The sequence below is a fragment of the Salmo salar genome, chromosome ssa19 (assembly GCF_905237065.1).
Source record: "Salmo salar chromosome ssa19, Ssal_v3.1, whole genome shotgun sequence".
Classification (NCBI taxonomy): domain Eukaryota; kingdom Metazoa; phylum Chordata; class Actinopteri; order Salmoniformes; family Salmonidae; genus Salmo; species Salmo salar.
The window spans coordinates 39,622,796-39,647,314 of NC_059460.1; the positions used below are offsets into that span (position 1 = coordinate 39,622,796).

The 24,519-nt window shown below is 42.3% G+C and overlaps 1 protein-coding gene across 1 annotated transcript; it reads right to left on the reverse strand.

Moving 5' to 3' along the window:
* Positions 1–2,677: 2,677 nt before the first annotated feature.
* Positions 2,678–15,382, reverse strand: LOC106578802 (cofilin-2). The gene is made up of 5 exons (XM_045702293.1): positions 15,098–15,382; positions 8,177–8,335; positions 7,122–7,261; positions 6,769–6,845; positions 2,678–3,445 (listed from the first exon to the last, which is right to left on the reverse strand). Exons 1-5 carry the CDS (start codon positions 15,098–15,100, stop codon positions 3,330–3,332), a joined length of 495 nt encoding a protein of 164 aa, XP_045558249.1. The 5' UTR covers positions 15,101–15,382; the 3' UTR covers positions 2,678–3,329.
* Positions 15,383–24,519: the final 9,137 nt, after the last annotated feature.

Here is a 24,519-nt window from a genome sequence, read left to right on the forward strand (position 1 = left end):
CTGCATTGCTTGCTGTTTGGGGTTTTAGGCTGGGTTTCTGTACAGCACTTTGAGATATCAGCTGATGTAAGAAGGGCTATATAAATACATTTGATTTGATCTTACACTTCAGTGTTGTGATGCAAAAATTCTAGCAAAATGCTTAGCGAAGGTATTGTAACGACCCTGGGTTTATAAGCAAGGATATCGACTGCCGCTTGAGCATGCTTTTGGGGCACAGTCGAAAGCGCGCTGGACTTCGGGCTAGAAGGTCGAGGGTTCGAGGCCTGCTCCCTGCCTGTTTCATTACCAGTATTATCGGATATTAATAATCTTAATCAGAGAGTTTTTTTTTACATGGACAATACAATGGAGATAATATAAGACAAGTACCGGAAACAATTGAACACTATGGAAAATATGGGAAACCAGGCCTGGTATTCATAGCTGACTTTGAAAAGGCCTTTGATAAAGTATGACTGGAGTTTATTTTTAAATGCCTGTAATATTTCAATTTTGGAGAATCTCTTATAAAATGGATTAAAGTTATTTATAGGAACCCTAGGTGTAAAATAGTAAATAATGGCTACTTCTCAGAAAGTGTTAAACTGTCAAGAGGAGTAAAACAAGGTTGTCCACTATAGGCATATCTGCAGTATGTACTGATATGTAGGCTGTTAGTGACGTTTTAAATATATGTATTTCAGTCCTTGACTAATAATGTTATGTACTATGTATTATGTCAGGTTTCATGTGGACCCCAGGAAGAGTAGCTGATGCTTTGGCAGCGGCTAATTGGGATCCTAATAAATACCCAATACCTAATAAATCACTAATTATTATCAAATAATAGTAATAATTTGGGGGACCTACATTCGTTTCTTTACTATTTCCAGCTCGCTAATAATCACCAAAATGAAAGCCAGACAGTCAGGAAGCATCTAGCATCGAGGACTATTTTTTTGCAAATTGTTTACAAGGCCCTACTTCTTAAACTTTCGTCTTATCTGACTTTGCTGTTGAACTATAGACACCTGAGTTGCAAAAACCAGTTCACAGGATTGGTTAACTCTTGAGGTTCCTAGGGTCTCCACCGAGCTAGGTAAATCTACTTTTAGTTTTAATGCACTGTTCTGCTCGAACAAAATTCCAAATACATTTAATCTTGATGTTCTGGTGCCGTTTTTGCAATTTAAAGTATTGATTAGGGACTTATTTGTGGATGAATGTAACTGTTTTTTGAGTGATTTGTGATGTTTTATTCGTGCTTTTTTGTTATTTTAATGTGTATATATATATATATTTTATAGTCTGTTAATAAACAAGTATTTTTTTTTCTAAATGACATTGCAACTCTCTTTTTGAAGTGTAGTAGCTAACACTCAATTATTGTCACGTTCTGACCTGTAAAGGTGTTATTTGTTAGTGTTTAGTTTGGTCAGGACGTGGCAGGGGGTATTTGTTTTATGTGGTTCAGGGTGGTTGTGTGTATGTGTCCATGTAGGGAGGGGTATTTGATTTATTAGTCCAGGGTTTTGGTTAATGTTCTATGTTAGTTTATTTCTATGTTCTGTCTAGTCATTTGTATTTCTATGTTTAGTTAATTGGTGTTGGGGCCTTCAGTTGGAGGCAGCTGTCTATCGTTGCCTCTGATTGAAGGTCCTATAATTAGGGGTGTGTTTGTATTGTGGGTAGTTGTGTTCTTCACATGACAGAACTGTTAGTGTTGTTTCTGTTAATTGTAAACGTGTTTATTTTGTTTCTCCTTTTATATTAAAAAGAGAAGATGAGTATACACTTCCCTGTTGCGTCTTGGTCCTCCACACATGACACTCGTAACAATTATTTATCTCTCCTCAACCCATATGGCCCAGAACTTCCTCAGTTCTGTTCATTTTAGAGACCCATTTTTCCATTTAGAAAAAGTGCCCATCACACAATTTGTTGGATTTTAAGATAAGTTGGGCCATTTCTAAAGTAAATTTCCTGCAATTCTAAACATTTAGCACGATGCAGAGATTTGTTTTTGCTCTTTTAAAGCTAATTTCCTGCAATCCTATTCATTCCTCCATGTCTTATGCGTGTTTATATGATACCAGGGGTCGAAGCCAGAGCGAGTAAAAAAACAAATATATATATATATATATATATATATATATATATATATATTTATTGTATGTATTACTTTTGGGAGGGGGGGCCTGCGGTCTGTATTGATCCCGTTCTGGGTCCAGATCCGGTCCGCGGTGCGCCAGTTACGTATGGAGGGCCTAGATGATATCCAAAAAACAATACACTGAATTCATACATTTTCAGTCATTTAAATTGTCAACACAATACCACAACACATTTTTCCAATTTGGGAGGTAAATTCACTAGTATTCAATAATTTGGAAGTATTTTTGGATGGAATCAAGACATTGGGAATGTACTAGAGGCCAGGTTCAGCATCGCAGGGGATCCAGGCTAGCTACTTGTTCCATTCGGCTGACTACTCCATGTGCTTATTTTCATAAAATAAAGTGTTCTGTGTTCCTGAGGAGCTTCTCTATAACATGGAATACAACACCAGAACCAACAGACCAGGCTTAACTTGCCCGACTGCTCTGTTGACAATTGCCCCAGACAGTAATGCAAACCTTAGTGTCAATCTCTGTGATATCAAATGGAATACTGGCACAGACAATCCAGGGGAGTATACAGGAAATTCAGTTTCTCTTTATTATAGTGGTGGAGCTTCTGCCATCAACATTCTGCAGAGGTATCTTCCTTTTTTTAACAATATATTTAGTGACATTTTCAAAATTTCAACAAAACATAGAAGGTATATGAATAATATGATTGAAATCATATCAGATGATTTGGTCTGGAACAGAGTCAATAGACACAGGATACCCCAAAAAATAAAATCCCATTTCAAGGATGATACTAGGATCCCAAGCTACAAGAAAATTCATGTTCATTTGTATAAATCATGAAGCAGTTATGTTTGGAAAAAGTATGACATTTATCACCAATCTGCCATTGACCAATGGATTTTTTTTTCAATAAAGACCAAATCAATTACAAGACTCTGTTGATGGACATTTCAATTGGACACACAGGAAGTGGGCTGCTTTTGCATTGGTGTTTTGACCAGACCTGTGTTCAAACACTATTCGAACTCAAATACTTGGTTGAACTTGTTGCAATGGAAGTATTAGAAAAGTCCCAAACGTACATTTTTATTTTTTAAAGCCCACCTGGCAGGCTTAAGCAAACGCTGAAAGTATCTGAAGGATTTAGAATAGTATTTGAACCCAGGTCTGGTTTTGATTCCATGTTGTACGGCGGCATCAGTAGTCAGGACCTTAGACCTCTTTCCCCTCCAGTTTTTTAACGACTCCTCTCCCTCCCAGTTTATCGATGAAGACAGAGCTGTCTTTGGCGTCTGACATGTCGTTCACCTGCCACTCAAACTTCAGACCTGTGAAACACACGAGAACACAGCCAGTCAGTCAATCTCTCTTTTTTTTAAGGAATCCCACTCCTCACATGTTTTGGTTTTATTGGAGATTAAAAATAGAGGAGAGTGGTGCTGAAATATCAGGGGGCTGGTTTCGTAACCCATGCTGCAGCGGTGTGTCTGTTCTGGAGGACCTGGCTTAGACTACTAAACCACCTCAGGCCACTTGTCATTTCTGTGTCATTCATCAGGCTACTGTCCGCTAGAATCCGCACTTGAAACAATAACAAAGCCGTCAACCCCGCCTCTGTTTTGGTAAAAAGCTGACGGATGGGCCTGGAGAAATGTAACCACTCAAATTCTGACCATACATCATATCAAAATGATAGTTTTATTCATGTTTTGAAGCTACACATGGTTTGTTTACATTTACGTTGTTGACAAACATTGGAGTAAATCAATTGTATATTTTGGGTTCTGATGGGATACGACCAGTGGCATGTCCAGGGGGTGGCCCAGGGTGGGGTCCCCCTGAAATCTGATTGGCCACTCCAGTGCCCCCCACAGAAAATGTGAGATCTGATAGGTTGTCTCTAAATATACTGCTCAAAAAAATAAAGGGAACACTTAAACAACACAATGTAACTCTAAGTCAATCACACTTCTGTGAAATCAAACTGGCCACTTAGGAAGCAACACTGATTGACAATAAATTTCACATGCTGTTGTGCAAATGGAATAGACAACAGGTGGAAATTATAGGCAATTAGCAAGACACCCCCAATAAAGGAGTGGTTCTGCAGGTGGTGACCACAGACAACTTCTCAGTTCCTATGCTTCCTGGCTGATGTTTTGGTCACTTTTGATTGCTGGTGGTGCTTTCACTCTAGTGGTAGCATGAGACGGAGTCTACAACCCACACAAGTGGCTCAGGTAGTGCAGCTCATCCAGGATGGCACATCAATGCGAGCTGTGGCAAGAAGGTTTGCTGTGTCTGTCAGCGTAGTGTCCAGAGCATGGAGGCGCTCCCAGGAGACAGGCCAGTACATCAGGAGACGTGGAGGAGGCCGTAGGAGGGCAACAACCCAGCAGCAGGACCGCTACCTCCGCCTTTGTGCAAGGAGGAGCAGGATGAGCACTGCCAGAGCACTGCAAAATAACCTCCAGCAGGCCACAAATGTGCATGTGTCTGCTCAAATGGTCAGAAACAGACTCCATGAGGGTGGTATGAGGGCCCGACATCCACAGGTGGGGGTTGTGCTTACAGCCCAACACCGTGCAGGACGTTTGGCATTTGCCAGAGAACACTAAGATTGGCAAATTCGCCACTGGTGCCCTGTGCTCTTCACAGATGAAAGCAGGTTCACACTGAGCACGTGACAGACGTGACAGAGTCTGGAGACGCCGTGGAGAACGTTCTGCTGCCTGCAACATCCTCCAGCATGACCGGTTTGGCGGTGGGTCAGTCATGGTGTGGGGTGGTATTTCTTTGGGGGGCTGCACAGCACCCCATGTGCTCGCCAGAGGTAGCCTGACTGCCATTAGGTACCGAGATGAGATCCTCAGACCCCTTGTGAGACCATATGCTGGTGCGGTTGGCCCTGGGTTCCTCCTAATGCAAGACAATGCTAGACCTCATGTGGCTGGAGTGTGTCAGCAGTTCCTGCAAGAGGAAGGCATTGATGCTATGGACTGGCCCGCCCGTTCCCCAGACCTGAATCCAATTGAGCACATCTGGGACATCATGTCTCGCTCCATCCACCAACGCCACGTTGCACCACAGACTGTCCAGGAGTTGGCGGATGCTTTAGTCCAGGTCTGGGAGGAGATCCCTCAGGAGACCATCCGCCACCTCATCAGGAGCATGCCCAGGCGTTGTAGGGAGGTCATACAGGCACGTGGAGGCCACACACACTACTGAGCCTCATTTTGACTTGTTTTAAGGACATTACATCAAAGTTGGATCAGCCTGTAGTGTGGTTTTCCACTTTAATTTTGAGTGTGACTCCAAATCCAGACCTCCATGGGTTGATAAATTGGATTTCCATTGATTATTTTTGTGTGATTTTGTTGTCAGCACATTCAACTATGTAAAGAAAAAAGTATTTAATAAGATTATTTCATTCATTCAGATCTAGGATGTGTTATTTTAGTGTTCCCTTTATTTTTTTGAGCAGTGTATATTGATAATTTTTACCAAGACACGTACCGACAGCAAGACTTATCAATCTCACCGTAGAGTGCCCCTCTGTCTTAGTATGTGTGGCCTATGTATCTGTCATTATTCTTTTTGGCCAGACAGCATCAGATACACGGGCCACAGATACTAAGACAGAGAGGCACCATTTGCCTCGTTCGGATGCTTTCTCTGGTGAAATAGAATCAGCCTCTTGAGAATTGAAGGAAAATTACGAAACACGGATAGACACGAATGCGACGTTATAATTTTTTTGTAATTGTTTTGGGGGTGGAAACCTGGCTTCCCTTGGCATCCATGAATACACACCACTTTATAGGCTGAATGTCATTATAGATAGTGTTTATAAATCATGTCCTTTTCCATTAAAATGACAGGTGCACAGAGCACTGTTCAGATGCTGGACTGTTCAGATGCTGGACTGTTCAGATGCTGGACTTACTTGTGCAGATAACCTACTTTTGAAGTGATTTGTTTTTCACAATCAGTGTGTTTGTGACACATTAAAAGTTCATACGTGTCTTTACTATAAAGCCGATGTATTTTTACATAGGAGATCCCCCTTAAAAACATAGAGACCCACAAATATCACAGTATAATTCGAACTCAGAATGGCACTTTCAAGTGAATTTACCGATTGCATACACTGTAACAAGACTTTTGGAATTGATTTATGATCGATTTGAACAGGGAAATGTACCAAACCTAATCTGAAGCATTTCATGTGTTGAACCATTATAATAATATAGAAGAAAAAAAATCCACCTTGCAACGATTAAGGTTCAAAATGTTCTGGACCCCCTGAACTGGGTCTGTACCCCACCTTGGCCATCCCATTCAAAATGTTCTGAACCCGCTACTTTGAACGACAGTTGAACTCAGCTCATGACGTATTTAGAAATTTGATTTTTCAAGAATCAATGGGTATAATGATTAATCTATAAATCCAAAAATGGATGTAGCAAACTGCCGATTCTAGCATGCAATAGGCGGTGTTTGAAAATGAGAGTATCTTATTGGACAAGTCCATGCAATCGCTCCCTGTTTCAGTCCATTTTATTTCATTTGGTACCTAATGAACATATCCCCCCCTGATGCTGGAAAGGTGATTGGATGAAAGTGTTGAAAGCAGAACCCAAATTCTTACCTTGGAACTTTGCTTTAATGTATTGCTTTGAGCTGGCATATTTCATTTTCTTTTTGATAGTTGAGTGTTCTGGAGCCCTGCAATTCAAACATAAAAATACTACATTTAGAAAGTCCTCCCAAACATTCTGCCTTGAGTCAATGTCCAAATCCTCTCTCACTCCACTCAATATGGCTGACATGGTAGTGTTACGTATGGTGTACAGTACATGTCCTTTAATTTCTATTTCCACTTATCACCTTCCTTGTGGCCGTCCTTGCTCTCCCAGGAACAGTCGTACAGGGTTAGTTACTCTAATGTAGCTATTCTAACTCTTTAAACCCATGTTATTATAACTCTATGGTCCAACCTACCACATGATGAAGACCAGGTCCTCTTTGGGGCTGTCCTTGCTCTCCCAGGAACAGTCGTACAGGGCATAGCGGCAGTCCTCCGTCGGCATCATGTTAACGATCTTCCTGAATACGTCCTCCTCCCCGTTCAGGTCCTTGACCTTTAATTCATTGGTAATTGATTAATCAACTGCAATTATATAGTGGTTTGTTTTTCTAGATGCTCACATTACTAACCTTAAAAATAATAATAGTAAGAAAGCTTGAACATTGTGGTTGTCACGTCCTGACCCTAGTAAGATGTAATTTTCTATTGTAGAGTAGGTCAGGGCGTGACAGGGGGTGTTTTGAGTGGTTTTTCTATTTCTATGTTTAGTTCTAGTTTTCTATTTCTATGTTGGAGTTTTTTGGGATGATCTCCAATTACAGGCAGCTGGTTCGCGTTGTCTCTAATTGGAGATCATATTTAAGCTTTTTTCTTTTTCTATTGTGTTTGTGGGCAGTTGTGTTCTGTGTAGTCTTCAGTACCTGACAGAACTGTTAGCTGATCGTTTTCGCTTTGTTATTTTCTTTAGTGTTCCGAGTTGAATAAACAGTAATTATGAGCACTCAACACGCTGCGCCTTGGTCCCCTCTATACGACAGCCGTTACAGTGGTTTCTGTATTTGAATGCATTAATATGGCACTACATGATTCTATGGCAGCCACGTCAGCTCCCAATTACATTATATTACAAAATGTTCAGAGTAAAAAAAAATGCTATGTGTAAGTGAATATCTAGAATTAGAACAAGATAGCAAATGAGAGATTTAGGACACAACCCCTTAAATTCTCTCTTGGATCTTCTCCTACATTTCCATTTTTTTGAGAAAGAAGCGAGGAGAGAGGATGCAAGGAATTGAGGAAAGATGAATTAAGAAAAGCTTCGAATGCCTAACTATGTGGTCCTCTGGATCTGAGTTGGTAGAGCATGGTGCTTGCAATGCTTGGACAGTGGGATCGATTCCTGGGACCACCCATACGTTAAAAAAAAGTGTCTGCTAAATGACATATATTATTATATGGCTCCTCTGACCTTCAGGCATTTGTCCTTGTCCACAATGATACATTTCCCATCGTCGCTGATCTTGAAGAGCACCAGCTTCAGCTGCTCCTGCTTGTCAGCCCCCTGGAGGCGAACTCTGATCTTGTCAAATGTGTGAACGACATCATCATGGACCGCTATTCCAGAGGCCTGGTCACAAAGGAGAGAAGAAAAACACAACGGTCACAAAGGAGAGAAGAAGAACACAACGGTCACAAAGGAGAGAAGAAGAATACAACGGTCGCAAAGGAGAGAAGAAGAGGAAGAAGAAGAAGAATACAACAGTCACAAAGGAGAGAAGAAGAGTCAGAGGAATGTGGATCTCCCGTTAGTCTACTGATCGCTCAGCGCGCTGTTGATGTCTGACTGACAACAAATTTAAGATATTTTTGTCAGATGTTACTATGGAATACTGAATTATAATTACAAGCATTACTCGATTCTAAAAAAAAATTCAATCGGATTGCGCTGGTTCGCAAGTACTCTCAGCCAACTAATGCTATTGGTGTGTTGTAGCCTTAGGAAAACAATGCTGGTTCAGGTGAAGCCTGGCTGGGACTCTTTATAGTTTCCCTCTCAGTGGTTGAGGCTTCAGTCTGTCACATTCCAGACAGACTGGAACAAGTCAGCACTAGATTCTAAATCTGAAAGTTGTCCTAAAGTAGGAATTGACAATGAGTATAATAGAATACATGGGGTATAGAGAGAGAGAAATACATGGGGTATAGAGAGAGAAATACATGGGGTATAGAGAGAGAGAAATACATGGGTTATTTAAAAAATATATATTATTATACCTTTATTTATACAGGTTTTTTCTCAATTGAAATAATATCTCTTTTCCAAGAGAGACCTGTTCCAATAGCAGCAGGGGGAACAACGTTTCAGACAAAACAACTTACATACACTAACAACATTAAACAAAACTATAAACACACATATAGTACAACAATTACATATTACATTAAAAACACAAACATCTTGACTAAAAACAGCTGGCCTAAAAACAATTACACTCTTCTATGATATATACATCGATCAAGTGTTTAAACTCCACTAACGAAACTAGATCATCACATTTTAAAATGTTCAGGAGAGAATTCCAGGACCACGGAGCTGAGTAACTAAAACTATTTCTACCATGACCTGTTCTATTTCTTGGTACTGTTAGAAGCAAATCAGACTGGGACCGTAATTGATATTTATTTACTGACCGGACTAAAAAAGAACAGGGATAAAATGGCATTTTGCAGCAATATGGCCTTATAAATCAGTGTATACCAGTGTTTAAGCCTACGCAAGGTCAATGACGATGTCACGTCCTGATCCTAGTAAGATGTCATTTTCTATAGTAGAGTAGTTCAGGGTGTGACAGGGGGTGTTTGTGTTTTTCTATGTTTTCTATTTCTATGTTTAAGTTCTAGTTTTTCTATTTCTATGTTGGGATTGTTTGGGTTGATCTCTAATTGGAGGCAGCTGATCCTCGTTGCCTCTGATTAGAGATCATATTTAAGTAGGGGTTTTTCTTCCTGGGTTTGTGGGTAGTTGTTTTCTGTTTAGTGAATTTCACCTGACGGAACTGTTGTCGGTCGTTTTGTTCTAGTGTCTTCATAATAAAAGTTAATATGAGCACTATACACGCTGCGCCTTGGTCCCCTTTATACGACCCGCGTTACAGAGGACCAGCCAACAGCGCTGTAGAGATCACAATGGTGTGTTAGACGTTTCTGATTTGTAATGAACCTGAGGGCTGCATGATGCACTGAATCAAGTGTTCTCAGGGTAGTGGTTGAGGCCTGCATATATACTGTATAACATCACTAAAATCTAAAACCGACAGTAATGTACATCGTACCAGCTCCTTCCTGGCCTCAAAAGAAAAACAAGCCTTATCCTCTCTAGGGTCGACGGGACGAAATCGTCCCACCTACTCAACAGCCAGTTGAATCCCGTGGCGCGTTATTCAAATACCTTAGAAATGCTATTACTTCAATTTCTCAAACATATGACTATTTTACACCATTTTAAAGACAAGACTCTTGTTAATCTAACCACACTGTCCGATTTCAAAAAGGCTTTACAACGAAAGCAAAACGTTAGATTATGTCAGCAGAGTACCCAGCCAGAAATAATCAGACACCCATTTTTCAAGCTAGCATATAATGTCACATAAACCCAAACCACAGCTAAATGCAGCACTAACCTTTGATGATCTTCATCAGATGACAACCCTAGGACATTATGTTATACAATACATGCATGTTTTGTTCAATCAAGTTCATATTTATATCAAAAACCAGCTTTTTACATTAGCATGTGACGTTCAGAACTAGCAACATACACAAAATGAACAACAGTGGGCCCAAAATAGAACCTTGTGGAACACCTGAGCACACCTCTATGGACTCAGATTTACAACCATCCGCCATGAGAATTTCAATAAGCATTTCTCTACGGCTGGACATACTTTCCACCTGGCTACTCCTACCCCGGTCAACTGCCCGGCACCCTCCACAGCAACCCGCCAATGCCCCCACCATTTCTCCTTCACCCAAATCCAGATAGCTGATGTTCTGAAAGAGCTGCAAAATCTGGACACATACACATCAGCCGGGCTAGACAATCTGGACCCTCTCTTTCTAAAATTATCTGCTGAAATTATTGCAACCCCTATTACTAGCCTGTTCAACCTCTCTTTTGCATCGTCTGAGATTCCCAAAGATTGGAAAGCTGCCGCAGTCATCCCCCTCTTCAAAGGGGGTGATACTCTAGACCCAAACTGCTACAGACCTATATCTATCCTACCTTGTCTTTCTAAGGTCTTCGAAAGCCAAGTTAACAAAACAGATTACCGACCATTTTGAATCCCACCGTACCTTCTCCGCTATGCAATCTGGTTTCAGAGCTGGTCATGGATGCACCTCAGCCACGCTCAAGGTCCTAAACAACATCATAACCACCATCGATAAGAGACATTACTGTGCAGCTGTATTCATCGACCTGGCCAAGGCTTTCGACTCTGTCAATCACCACATTCTTATTGGCAGACTCGACAGCCTTGGTTTCTCAAATGATTGCCCCGCCTGGTTTACCAACTACTTCTCTGATAGAGTTCAGTGTGTCAAATCGGAGGGCCTGTTGTCCGGACCTCTGGCAGTCTCTATGGGTGTGCCACAGGGTTCAATTCTCAGGCCGACTCTTCTCTGTATACATCAATGATGTTGCTCTTGCTGCTGGTGATTCTGATCCACCTCAACGCAGACGACACCATTCTGTATACTTCTGGCCTCTCTTTGGACACTGTTAACTAACCTCCAGAGGAGCTTCAATGCCATACAACTCTCCTTCCGTGGCCTCCAACTGCTCTTAAATGCAAGTAACACTAAATGCATGCTATTCAATCGATCACTGTCCGCACCTGCTCGCCCGTCCAGCATCACTACTCTGAACGGCTCTGACTTAGAATACGTGGTCAACTACAAATACCTGGGTGTCTGGTTAGACTGTACACTCTCCTTCCAGACTCACATTAAGCATCTCCAATCCAAAATTAAATCTGGAATCGGCTTCCTATAATCGCAACAAAGCATCCTTCACTCATGCTGCCAAACATACCCTCGTAAAACTGACCATCCTACCGATCCTCGACTTTGGTGATGTCATCTATAAAATAGCCTCCATCACTCTACTCAACAAACTGGATGCAGTCTATCACAGTGCCATCCGTTTTGTCACCAAAGCACCATACACTACCCACCATTGCGACCTGTACGCTCTCGGTGGTTGGCCCTCGCTTCATACTTGTCGCCAAACCTGGCTACAGGTTATCTACAAGTCTCTGCTAGGTAAAGCCCCGCCTTATCTCAGCTCACTGGTCACCATAGTAGCACCCACTCGTAGCACGCGCTCCAGCAGGTATATCTCACTGGTCACCCCCAAAGCCAATTCCTCCTTTGGTCATCTTTCCTTCCAGTTCTCTGCTGCCAATGACTGGAACGAACTGCAAAAATCTCTGAAGCTGGAGACTCATATCTCCCTCACTAGCTTTAAGCACCAGCTGTCAGAGCAGCTCACAGATCACTGCACATAACCCATCTGTAAACAGCCCATCTATCTACCTACCTCATCCCCATACTGTATTTATTTATCTTGCTCCTTTGCACCCCAGTATCTCTACTTGCACATTCATCTTCTGCGCATCCTACCATTCCCGTGTTTATTGCTATATTGTAATTACTTCGCCACCATGGCCTATTTATTGCCTTAACTTACCTCATTTGCACTCACTGTATATAGACTGTTTTCTTTTGTTCTACTGTATTATTGACTGTATGTTTTGTTTATTCCATGTGTAACTCTGTGTTGTTGTATGTGTCGAATTGCTATGCTTTATCTTGGCCAGGTCGCAGTTGCAAATGAGAACTTGTTCTCAACTAGCCTACCTGGTTAAATAAAGGTGAAATAAAATAAATAAATTACACATTGTGTACGATTTGATAGGTAATTTATAAACCAATCTAGAGCATGACCAGTAATTCCACAACATTTTAACCTTTCCACTAACACAGCATGGTCCACGGTGTCAAAAGCCTTCGACAAATCAATAAAAACAGACACACAATGTAGTTTCTTATCAAGAGCACAGTGGATGTCATTTAAAACCTTCAATGTTGTCTGAAACAGTGCTGTGGCCGGACCTAAAACCTGATTGCATTCCATTTAAGATGTTGTTTTCTTGGAAGTAGGCCTTTAGCTGCCTACTAACTGACTCCAGTACCTTTGATAGTACAGACAATTTTGATATGGGTCAATAGTTGTCAAGTAGCGAAGGATCTCCACCTTTCAGGAGAGGCAGTACAAAAGCAGATTTCTATAACTTGGGGATTTCCTTAAAATACATGTTAAGGGAGGAACAGTGATGTCTGCGGCTATGTGTAGGAGACGGGGGTCTAGTTCATTAGGGCCAGGGGATTTTTTTAAATACATTTCTTTCAGGGCTTTACACACTTCTGAAACAGAGAAGGATGAAAAGGAGAACCTGGTGAAGGAGTGCACAGGGGTGTCAGGTACATTTATAGGGGGCTCAATTATACCTTTGACCTTTTCAAATAAACTGCCTGCATCTAAAAAATGCTGGTTCAAGGCTTTCAGAATGGAGGTTCGCTCAGTTACAATCTGTGTGTCGACCAACAATAGTTTAGGAAGCTGTGTATCTTTTCTGCACTCCAAACCTTTCACTACTTGCCAAAATTTGGATGGATTATTTACATTTTGTGAAGTAGATTTCAGGTAGTGGTCTGCTTTCAATTTACGGATCATAGCCACACCCATATTTCGAAGACGTTTAAAAGCCATCCAATCATCTGCCAAACCAGTCCCTCTTGCTTTAGCCCACATAGCATTTCGTTCCCTTATGATTTTTGTAAGTTCCTTAGTAAACCAAGGGTTCTCTCTGCCCTTAATCCTATAGAGAGAGAGAAATACATGGGGTATAGAGAGAGGATATAGACCTCATTGTGATATTTCAGTATACATGGGGTACAGAGAGAGGAAATAGACCTCATTGTAATATTTAATATTTTAGTGTTTCATATTGTATCTCTCTATAGGGAATAGGGTGCCATTGGGCTCTGGTCTAAAGTAGTGCACTATATAGGGAATAGGGTGCCATAGGGCTCTGGTCTAAAGTAGTGCACTATATAGGGAATAGGGTGCCATAGGGCTCTGGTCTAAAGTAGTGCACTATATATAGGGAATAGGGTGCTATAGGGCTCTGGTCTAAAGTAGTGCACTATATATAGGGAATAGGGTTCCATAGGGCTCTGGTCTAAAGTAGTGCACTATATATAGGAATAGGAATTAGTTCCCTTGTGAATGTTCTAGGCCTCTGTCAGCTACATTCCTGGAGACGGTGAGAACAAGTCAGCACTAGTAGTATAGCCGCCCTGGTGAAGTCTAAACTCTCAGGAGGGAGCTGGTTATATAACCCATGGCACCCTATTCCCTATATAGTGCACTATTTTTAACCAGGGCCCATAGGACGATTGTCACATTATTCTATATATAGTGCTTTACTTTCATTCAGGGCCATGTCTTGGGTTCTGTCGCAAATGGCACCCTATTCCCTATATATAGTGCACTACTTTAGACCAGAGCCCTATGGCACCCTATTCCCTATATAGTGCACTACTTTAGACCAGGGCCCTATGGCACCCTATTCCCTATATAGTGCATTACTTTAGACCAGGGCCCTATGGCACCCTATTCCCTATATAGTGCACTACTTTAGACCAGAGCCCTATGGCACCCTATATAGTGCACTACTTTAGACCTGAACCCTATAACACCCTATTCCCTATATAGTGCACTACTTTAGACCAGAGCCCTATGGCACCCTATTCCCTATATAGTGCACTACTTTAGACCTGAGCCCTATAGCACCCTATTCCCTATATAGTGCACTACTTTAGACCAGAGCCCTATGGGGCAATTCGAATGCAACCTAAAACTGTTCTATTCCATACTTGCCGAAGAATCCAAAGATATTGTAAGACGAAACTCTTGACATTCGGATGAAGGTTAAGTAAGCTTTGATGGTAAACAACAGAAAAGTTTTTCTTCAATGAAAATCAGACCACTAACTTTAGAGGTTGTGAATAACAAAAGAGCCAAATATTCAGGATAGATTACCACTGAGGTTACAAGTTATGTCCTTACAATTATCCCGTGTAGTATCGGGGAGTACTCGACCGGAGAGAGAGGTATACTGTCCATTTGAAGTTATTTTAAAACCTTTCTCACAGTTTCATACATAGCACATGTCCTAATCTCTAAACCCACAAAATATATTACAATACTGAGAATTTGTTGGCTTAGCAAAAAGCCATCCGTGCAGAAACCTCCAGCACTCACCATTTTGACTGCTGTTGCGTGAAGAAAGTAGACAGGAAAGGATAGCTGATGGGTGTATGCAGTGCTGTCTGGTCTGTAGCAGCGCTGTCTGGTCCAGAAAAAGAAAAAGCAGGTAGAACAAGTGGGAGGTTGGGTTACAGTCAGCTAGTTAGGACCCTTTCACCTCTAATGTCTGATGTAGCCTGAGGCTATACTAGCTTCCACTATTTGTTAAAACAAATATATTAAATGTTAAGAACACTTTTTAAAAGCTCTTTGTTGTTAATTTTAACTTGGCTACTATATTTATAAACACTCTAAGTTATCACTTTACGCAAATAAAGTCATTTAAATTACCTTAATAGGTAATAATTACCCAGGTGAGTGGTAGCCAATGTTGGCTGGTGGGCGGAGTTGGGGAATATCACGCCTTATATGGAGAACCAATGAGGCGACATATTTAACGTGACTAAAATGTGAAAGACATTTGGCAGGGGAGCAGAGAAGTAGGGGTTGGACCTTTTAATGGTTATCTCTCCCTCTCCTTTGTGGGAATATAAACTGTCTGATAACTCAAAAACAAACTCCGTGATACTATAGGACCATAATCAGTCACAAGAAGAGTCTTAAACATACATATCACATACCAGGTGAGGTGACATCTTTATAAGGTACTTTCATCTTCTGTTTCTGAGATACTGGGTTTGACTTGGACTATGTCCCAAATGGTACCCACCACCCTGCTCATTGGGGACTGGTCAACAGTACGTCCCAAATGGGACCCTACACCCTGCTCTATGGGCACTGGTCAACAGTATGTCCCCAATGGTACCCTACACCCTGCTCTATGGGCACTGGTCAACAGTATGTCCCAAATGGGACCCTACACCATGCTCTATGGGCACTGGTAGTGCACTATAGAGAATAGGACTGCCATTTGGGATGCAGGCTTGATGTAATGGTAAGGGTGTAGTTAGTTTGCTGATGAGGACAGGTTGGTAAGGGTGTAGTTAGTTTGCTGATGAGGACAGGTTGGTAAGGGTGTAGTTAGTTTGCTGATGAGGACAGGTTGGTAAGGATGTAGTTAGTTTGCTGATGAGGACAGGTTGGTAAGGGTGTAGTTAGTTTGCTGATGAGGACAGGTAGTAAGGGTGTAGTTTGCTGATGAGGACAGGTGTTAAGGGTGTAGTTAGTTTGCTGATGAGGACAGGTGTAAGGGTGTAGTTCGTTTGCTGATGAGGACAGGTTGGTAAGGGTGTAGTTAGTTTGCTGATGAGGACAGGTAGTAAGGGTGTAGTTTGCTGATGAGGACAGGTGTTAAGGTGTGTAGTTAGTTTGCTGATGAGGACAGGTTGATAAGGGTGTAGTTAGTTTGCTGATGAGGACAGGTTGGTAAGGGTGTAGTTAGTTTGCTGATGAGGACAGGTTGGTAAGGGTGTAGTTAGTTTGCCGATGAGGACAGGTGAAAGGGTGTAGTTAGTTTGCTGATGAGTACAGGTTGGTATGGGTGTAGTTTGTTTGCTGATGAGGACAGGTAGTAAGGGTGTAGTTAGTTGGCTGATGAGGACAGGTTGGTAAGGGTGTAGTTAGTTTGCTGATGAGGACAGGGTGGTAAGGGTGTAGTTAGTTTGCTGATGAGGACAGGTTGGTAAGGGTGTAGTTAGTTTGCTGATGAGGACAGGTTGGTAAGGATGTAGTTAGTTTGCTGATGAGGACAGGTTGGTAAGGGTGTAGTTAGTTTGCTGATGAGGACAGGTAGTAAGGGTGTAGTTTGCTGATGAGGACAGGTGTTAAGGGTGTAGTTAGTTTGCTGATGAGGACAGGTTGGTAAGGGTGTAGTTCGTTTGCTGATGAGGACAGGTTGGTAAGGGGGTAGTTAGTTTGCTGATGAGGACAGGTGTGAGGGTGTAGTTCGTTTGCTGATGAGGACAGGTTGGTAAGGGTGTAGTTAGTTTGCTGATGAGGACAGGTAATAAGGGTGTAGTTTGCTGATGAGGACAGGTGTTAAGGTGTGTAGTTAGTTTTCTGATGAGGACAGGTTGATAAGGGTGTAGTTAGTTTGCTGATGAGGACAGGTTGGTAAGGGTGTAGTTAGTTTGCTGATGAGGACAGGTTGGTAAGGGTGTAGTTAGTTTGCCGATGAGGACAGGTGAAAAGGGTGTAGTTAGTTTGCTGATGAGTACAGGTTGGTAAGGGTGTAGTTTGTTTGCTGATGAGGACAGGTAGTAAGGGTGTAGTTAGTTGGCTGATGAGGACAGGTTGGTAAGGGTGTAGTTAGTTTGCTGATGAGGACAGGGTGGTAAGGGTGTAGTTAGTTTGCTGATGAGGACAGGTTGGTAAGGGTGTAGTTCGTTTGCTGATGAGGACAGGTTGGTAAGGGGGTAGTTAGTTTGCTGATGAGGACAGGTGTAAGGGTGTAGTTCGTTTGCTGATGAGGACAGGTTGGTAAGGGTGTAGTTAGTTTGCTGATGAGGACAGGTAGTAAGGGTGTAGTTTGCTGATGAGGACAGGTGTTAAGGTGTGTAGTTAGTTTGCTGATGAGGACAGGTTGATAAGGGTGTAGTTAGTTTGCTGATGAGGACAGGTTGGTAAGGGTGTAGTTAGTTTGCTGATGAGGACAGGTTGGTAAGGGTGTAGTTAGTTTGCCGATGAGGACAGGTAAAAAAGGGTGTAGTTAGTTTGCTGATGAGTACAGGTTGGTAAGGGTGTAGTTTGTTTGCTGATGAGGACAGGTAGTAAGGGTGTAGTTAGTTGGCTGATGAGGACAGGTTGGTAAGGGTGTAGTTCGTTTGCTGATGAGGACAGGTTGGCATGGGTGTAGTTAGTTTGCTGATGAGGACAGGTTGGTAAGGGTGTAGTTAGTTTGCTGATTAGGACAGTTTGGTAAGGGTGTAGTTAGTTTGCTGATGAGGACAGGTTGGTAAGGGTGTAGTTAGTTTGCTGATGAGGACAGGTTGGTAAGGGTGTAGTTAGTTTGCTGATGAGGACAGGTTAGAACCTGTTCTGTGAGGAGGAGGAATGTGAGCCTGTACAGTCCTGGAAAGAGGTGTGGCGTTGACAGCCTTACCTGGTGAAAGAGAAGCCTACCACCTTAAATGACAGAGAAAGAGAGAGAGGGGGGGGGGTGGAGGGGAAAGAGAATGTGAGTCAGAGAGAGAGAGGTGTGGTCTGACAAGATAGAGGGGGAGAGAAAGAAGGGAGAAAGAGAGAAAGAGAGAGAGAGAGAGAGAGAGAGAGAGAGAGAGAGAGAGTAGAGATAAAGATTGGGGGAGGGATAAAGATGGTGGAGAAAGAAGGAGGGGGAGAGACGGGGGAGAGACGGGGGAGAAAGAGGTGGCAAAGAGAGAGAGAGAGACAGAGGGGGAGAGATAGAGGGGGAGAAAGAGGGGGAGAAAGAGAGAGAAAGAGGGGGAGAAAGAGAGAGAAAGAGGGGGAGAAAGAGAGAGAGTGAGGGGGAGAAAGAGAGAGAGTGAGGGGGAGAAAGAGAGAGAGTGAGGATGAGAGAGGAAGATAGAGTAGTCTAACAAATCATAGTGCTGTTTGGCCAGCTAATAACCTAACCACCAATCAAGTAACATTATGGACGGACGTTCAAATCCTGTTGTTGCGTTAACCTGTCTCTGTTCCGATAACTGGAAGAGAGAGAGAGAGACAGACAGACAGACAGACAGACAGACAGACAGACAGACAGGCACGAGCTCCTGTATTAGTCTCTTGCCTGAGGAACAAACATACAGAAACACTAGGGGATGCACTCGTCTCTCATTTCAGTCCTCCAGCACTAGAGTTGTCTCATCTCAGTACTCCAGCACTAGAGTTGTCTCATCTCAGTCCTCCAGTACTAGAGTTGTCTCATCTCAGTCCTCCAGTACTAGAGTTGTCTCATCTCAGTGCTCCAGTACTAGAGTTGTCTCATTTCAGTCCTCCAGTACTAGAGTTGACTCATCTCAGTCCTCAGTACTAGAGTTGTCTCATTTCAGTCGTCCAGTACTAGAGTTGTCTCATCTCAGTCCTCCAGTACTAGAGTTGTCTCATCTCAGTCCTCCAGTACTAGAGTTGACTCATCTCAGTCCTCCAGTACTAGAGTTGTCTCATCTCAGTGCTCCAGTACTAGAGTTGTCTCATTTCAGTCCTCCAGTACTAGAGTTGACTCATCTCAGTCCTCCAGTACTAGAGTTGTCTCATTTCAGTCCTCCAGTACTAGAGTTGTCTCATTTCAGTCCTCCAGTACTAGAGTTGACTCATTTTAGTCCTCCAGTACTAGAGTTGTCTCATCTCAGTCCTCCAGTAAGAGAGTTGTCTCATCTCAGTCCTCCAGTACTAGAGTTGTCTCATCTCAGTCCTCCAGTACTAGAGTTGTCTCATCTCAGTCCTCCAGTACTAGAGTTGACTCATCTCAGTCCTCAGTACTAGAGTTGACTCATCTCAGTCCTCAGTACTAGAGTTGTCTCATTTCAGTCGTCCAGTACTAGAGTTGACTCATCTCAGTCCTCCAGTACTAGAGTTGTCTCATTTTAGTCCTCCAGTACTAGAGTTGTCTCATCTCAGTCCTCCAGTACTAGAGTTGTCTCATCTCAGTCCTCCAGTACTAGAGTTGACTCATCTCAGTCCTCCAGTACTAGAGTTGTCTCATCTCAGTCCTCCAGTACTAGAGAAGCCCATTGAGACCAGAGTCTCTTCTCCAAGGGAGACCTGGCCAAGGCAGCAACACTCAATACATTACAGAATTAAAACATACAACAATACAATTCAACAACATGATCCAGCCTAAAAAAAGCATTTACACTCCTCTGTAACAGAGTCTCCAATCAAAATGTTCAATTCATTCAGTGGCACTAACATATGTAGCTGAAGCATGGATTGTAGACTATTCCATGCCTCTGGTGCACAAGACGAGATGTCAGTTTTGCCTAATACTGTAAATGTCCTGGGGACTTTAAGCAGAGGTGTAAAGTACTTATGTAAAAATACTTTAAAGTACTACTTAAGTAATTTTTTGGGGTAGCTGTACTTTACTTTACTATTTATATTTTTGACTACTTTTACTTCACTACATTCCTTAAGAAATACATTTTCCTTGACATCCAAAAGTACTTGTTACATTTTGAATGCTTAGCAGGACAGGAAAATAGTCCAATTCAACAGAACACCTCTGGTCATTCCTACTGCCTCTGATCCAGCGATCTCACTAAACACAAATGCTTCGTTTATAAATGATGTCTGAGTGTTGGAGTGTACCCCTGGCTATCCGTAAATTAAAAAAAACTAGAAAATGTTGCCATCTGGTTTGCTTAAAATAAGGAATTTTAAATTATTTATACTTTTACTTTTGATACTTAAATATATTTTAAACCAACTACTTTTAGACTTTTACTCAAGTAGTATTTTACCGGGTGACTTTTACTTGAGTTATTTTATATTAAGGATCTTTACTTTTACTCAAGTATGACAGTTGGGTACTTTTTCCACCACTGACTTTAAGTAGCAACCACCTAGCAGACCGGGTATGGTATCTGCTGGTGGTAAAGGAGACAAGACTACAGAGATAAAGAGGGAGTTTACCCAAAAGGGCTTTGTAGATGAATACATACAAATGTATCTTCCTGTGCATACATAGTGAGGTTCAACCTACCATTTGGTACAAGGTGCAATGGTGGATGAGTGACTTGGCATTTGTAATAAAGCGCAAGGATGCATGATAAACAGAGTCCAGTCTCTGTAGGACGGAGGAGGCTGCATGCATATACAACAAGTCACCATCATCAATGCATGATAAACAGAGTCCAGTCTCTGTAAGACGGAGGAGGCTGCATGCATATACAACAAGTCACCATCATCAATTACAGAGAGAAAAGTGGCCTGAACAAGCTTCTTTCTAGCCATAAGAAGGAAGCAAACCTTATTACGAAAATAAAAACCCAATTTCAATTTAAGCTTCCTCACAAGATTTTCCAAGATTATCCATAACTTGTCATCCAACCATATACCTAGGTATTTGTAGGATGACACTTTTTCAATGGATAAGCCACCAGATATGACAATGCTAACCTTCTCTGGCTGAGTGCGAGCTCTGTTTTCTGTACATTCAAGACCTGTTTGAGACCATAAAGGGAGGCCTGCAGTGGCTGAAAAGCAGTCTGGAGCTCTTCAACAGCCTGAACCAGAGAAGGAGCACATGAATATATGACTGTATCATCTGCATTTAGATGCAACTTTGCTGGTTGTGTCCCATTTCCCAAATCCTTAATACAAATTGAGAACAACACAGGAGCTAAAATGGAACCCCGTGGGACACCTCTATTAATCTCAAGAAAGCTAGATTTGTGAATGTCAGTATATACACATTGTGTTCTGTCAGAAAGATAGTTCCTAAACCAATTTACTGCCCCTTCACTGAGAATAATGTTACTGAGTCTAGCTAGCAACAATTCATGGTCAACTGAATAAAATGCCTTTGATTAATCCACAAACAGAGCAGCACAATGTTGCTTTTTATCAAGTCCGTTAATGATGTAATTTGCAACTGCTATAGCTGCAGTTGTGGTGCTGTGCCCTGATCTAAAGTCAGACTGAACCCCGCTCAGTATGTTCTTTTCAATGAAGACGTTTTTAGACAGTGATGTTCACCAGGGATTCATATACTTTGGCCAGGATAGGGAGTTCACTAGGGATTCATAGACTTTGTACAGGATAGGGACTTTAGAGATAGGATGACAGTTATTAGCATCTGAAGGATCTCCACCCTTCAGCAGCGGGAGGACATAAGCTGATTTCCAAATGTTGGGTATGGAATTGGTAAAGAGACTCAAGTTGATAATGTGAGCCACAGATTCAGTAATAATACCAGCTGCTATCTTTAAGAGGTAGGGGGTTCCAGGTTGTCTGGACCTGCAGACTTTTTAGTGTCTATTGCCTTTTGTGCTTTGTAGACCTCAGTATAAGAAACAGGCTCAACGTTAAAATGGTTCACATGACGGCCTATATCACAGTTGACTGTAATAGAGCTTGCATAAGAGGCCTGGGCCCCACCATTATCAAAAACTGAACCAGCAGATATGAAGGGCTTGTTAAAAAACCCTACAATATCAGCTTTATCCTTCACTTCATTAGAATCCATCATTAAATGGTCAGGAAGGCCAGAGGATACATTAGAACCTGACACTGATTTGATTAGCTTCCAGAACTTGGTCGGGTTGTTTAGGTTCTCTGTGTCTGCATTTAAATAGTCATCTGATTTGGACTTCCTGATGAATTCTGTGTATTTGTTTCTTAGCGCTCTGAAGGAGGCCCAGTCAACAGGAACATTTGTATGTCTAGTTTGAGCCCAAAGAGATATTTCTCTTTCTAATTAATTCTGCCACGTTATCTGAAAACCAAGGATTGTGGACCTTATGTCATTTCCGGTCACAACTTGTAGACTTGTTTACGTGCTGCTTTGCGGTTTGTAGCTAACCTTACTTTGCTACCTGCCAACTTTACGGTTTTTAATTGCAGTTTATATATATACTGCTCAAAAAAATAAAGGGAACACTTAAACAACACATCCTAGATCTGAATGAAAGAAATAATCTTATTAAATACTTTTTTCTTTACATAGTTGAATGTGCTGACAACAAAATCCCACAAAAATAATCAATGGAAATCCAATTTATCAACCCATGGAGGTCTGGATTTGGAGTTACACTCAAAATTAAAGTGGAAAACCACACTACAGGCTGATCCAACTTTGATGTAATGTCCTTAAAACAAGTCAAAATGAGGCTCACTAGTGTGTGTGGCCTCCACGTGCCTGTATGACCTCCCTACAACGCCTGGGCATGCTCCTGATGAGGTGGCGCATGGTCTCCTGAGGGATCTCCTCCCAGACCTGGACTAAAGCATCCGCCAACTCCTGGACAGTCTGTGGTGCAACGTGGCATTGGTGGATGGAGCGAGACATGATGTCTCCAGACTCTGTCACGTCTGTCACGTGCTCAGTGTGAACCTGCTTTCATCTGTGAAGAGCACAGGGCACCAGTGGCGAATTTGCCAATCTTGGTGTTCTCTGGCAAATGCCAAACATCCTGCACGGTGTTGGGCTGTAAGCACAACCCCCACCTGTGGACGTCGGGCCCTCATACCACCCTCATGGAGTCTGTTTCTGACTGTTTGAGCAGACACATGCACATTTGTGGCCTGCTGGAGGTCATTTTGCAGGGCTCTGGCAGTGCTTCTCCTGCTCCTCCTTGAACAAAGGCGGAGGTAGTGGTCCTGCTGCTGGGTTGTTGCCCTCCTACGGCCTCCTCCACGTCTCCTGATGTACTGGCCTGTCTCCTGGTAGCGTCTCCATGCTCTGGACACTACGCTGACAGACACAGCAAACCGTCTTGCCACAGCTCGCATTGATGTGCCATCCTGGATGAGCTGCACTACCTGAGCCACTTGTGTGGGTTATAGACTCCGTCTCATGCTACCACTAGAGTGAAAGCACTGCCAGCATTCAAAAGTGACCAAAACATCAGCCAGGAAGCATAGGAACTGAGAAGTGGTCTGTGGTCCCCACCTGCAGAACCACTCCTTTATTGGGGGTGTCTTGCTAATTGCCTATAATTTCCACCTGTTGTCTATTCCATTTGCACAACAGCATGTGAAATGTATTGTTAATCAGTGTTGCTTCCTTAGTGGACAGTTTGATTTCACAGAAGTGTGATTGACTTGGAGTTACATTGTGTTGTTTAACCTGTTAGGGCTAGGGGGCAGTATTGACACGGCTGGATAAAAAACGTACCCGATTTAATCTGGTTACTACTCCTGCCCAGTAACTAGAATATGCATATACTTATTGGCTTTGGATAGAAAACACCCTAACGTTTCTAAAACTGTTTGAATGGTGTCTGTGAGTATAACAGAACTCAAATGGCAGGCCAAAACCTGAGAAGATTCCATGCAGGAAGTGGCCTGTCTGACAAGTGGTGTTTCATCTTGGCTCTTTTTATTGAAGACTGAGGATCTTTGCTCTAACGTGACACTTCCTACGGCTCCCATAGGCTCTCAGAGAAAGCTGAACGATATCGAGGCAGACTCTGGCTGAAACACATTATCGCTTTTGGCAAGTGGCCGATCAGAGTGCTATGGGCTTAGGTGCGTGCCCGAGTCGACCGAATGCTTTATTTTCTTTCGTCTGTTTACCTAAACGCAGATTCCCGGTCGGAATATTATCGCTTTTTTATGAGAAAAATGGCATAAAAATTGATTTTAAACAGCGGTTGACATGCTTCGAAGTACGGTAATGGAATATTTAGAATTTTTTTGTCACGAATTGCACCATGCTCGTCACCCTTATTTACCCTTTCGGATAGTGTCTTGAATGCACGAACAAAACGCCGCTGTTTGGATATAACTATGGATTATTTTGAACCAAACCAACATTTGTTATTGAAGTAGATGTCCTGGGAGTGCATTCT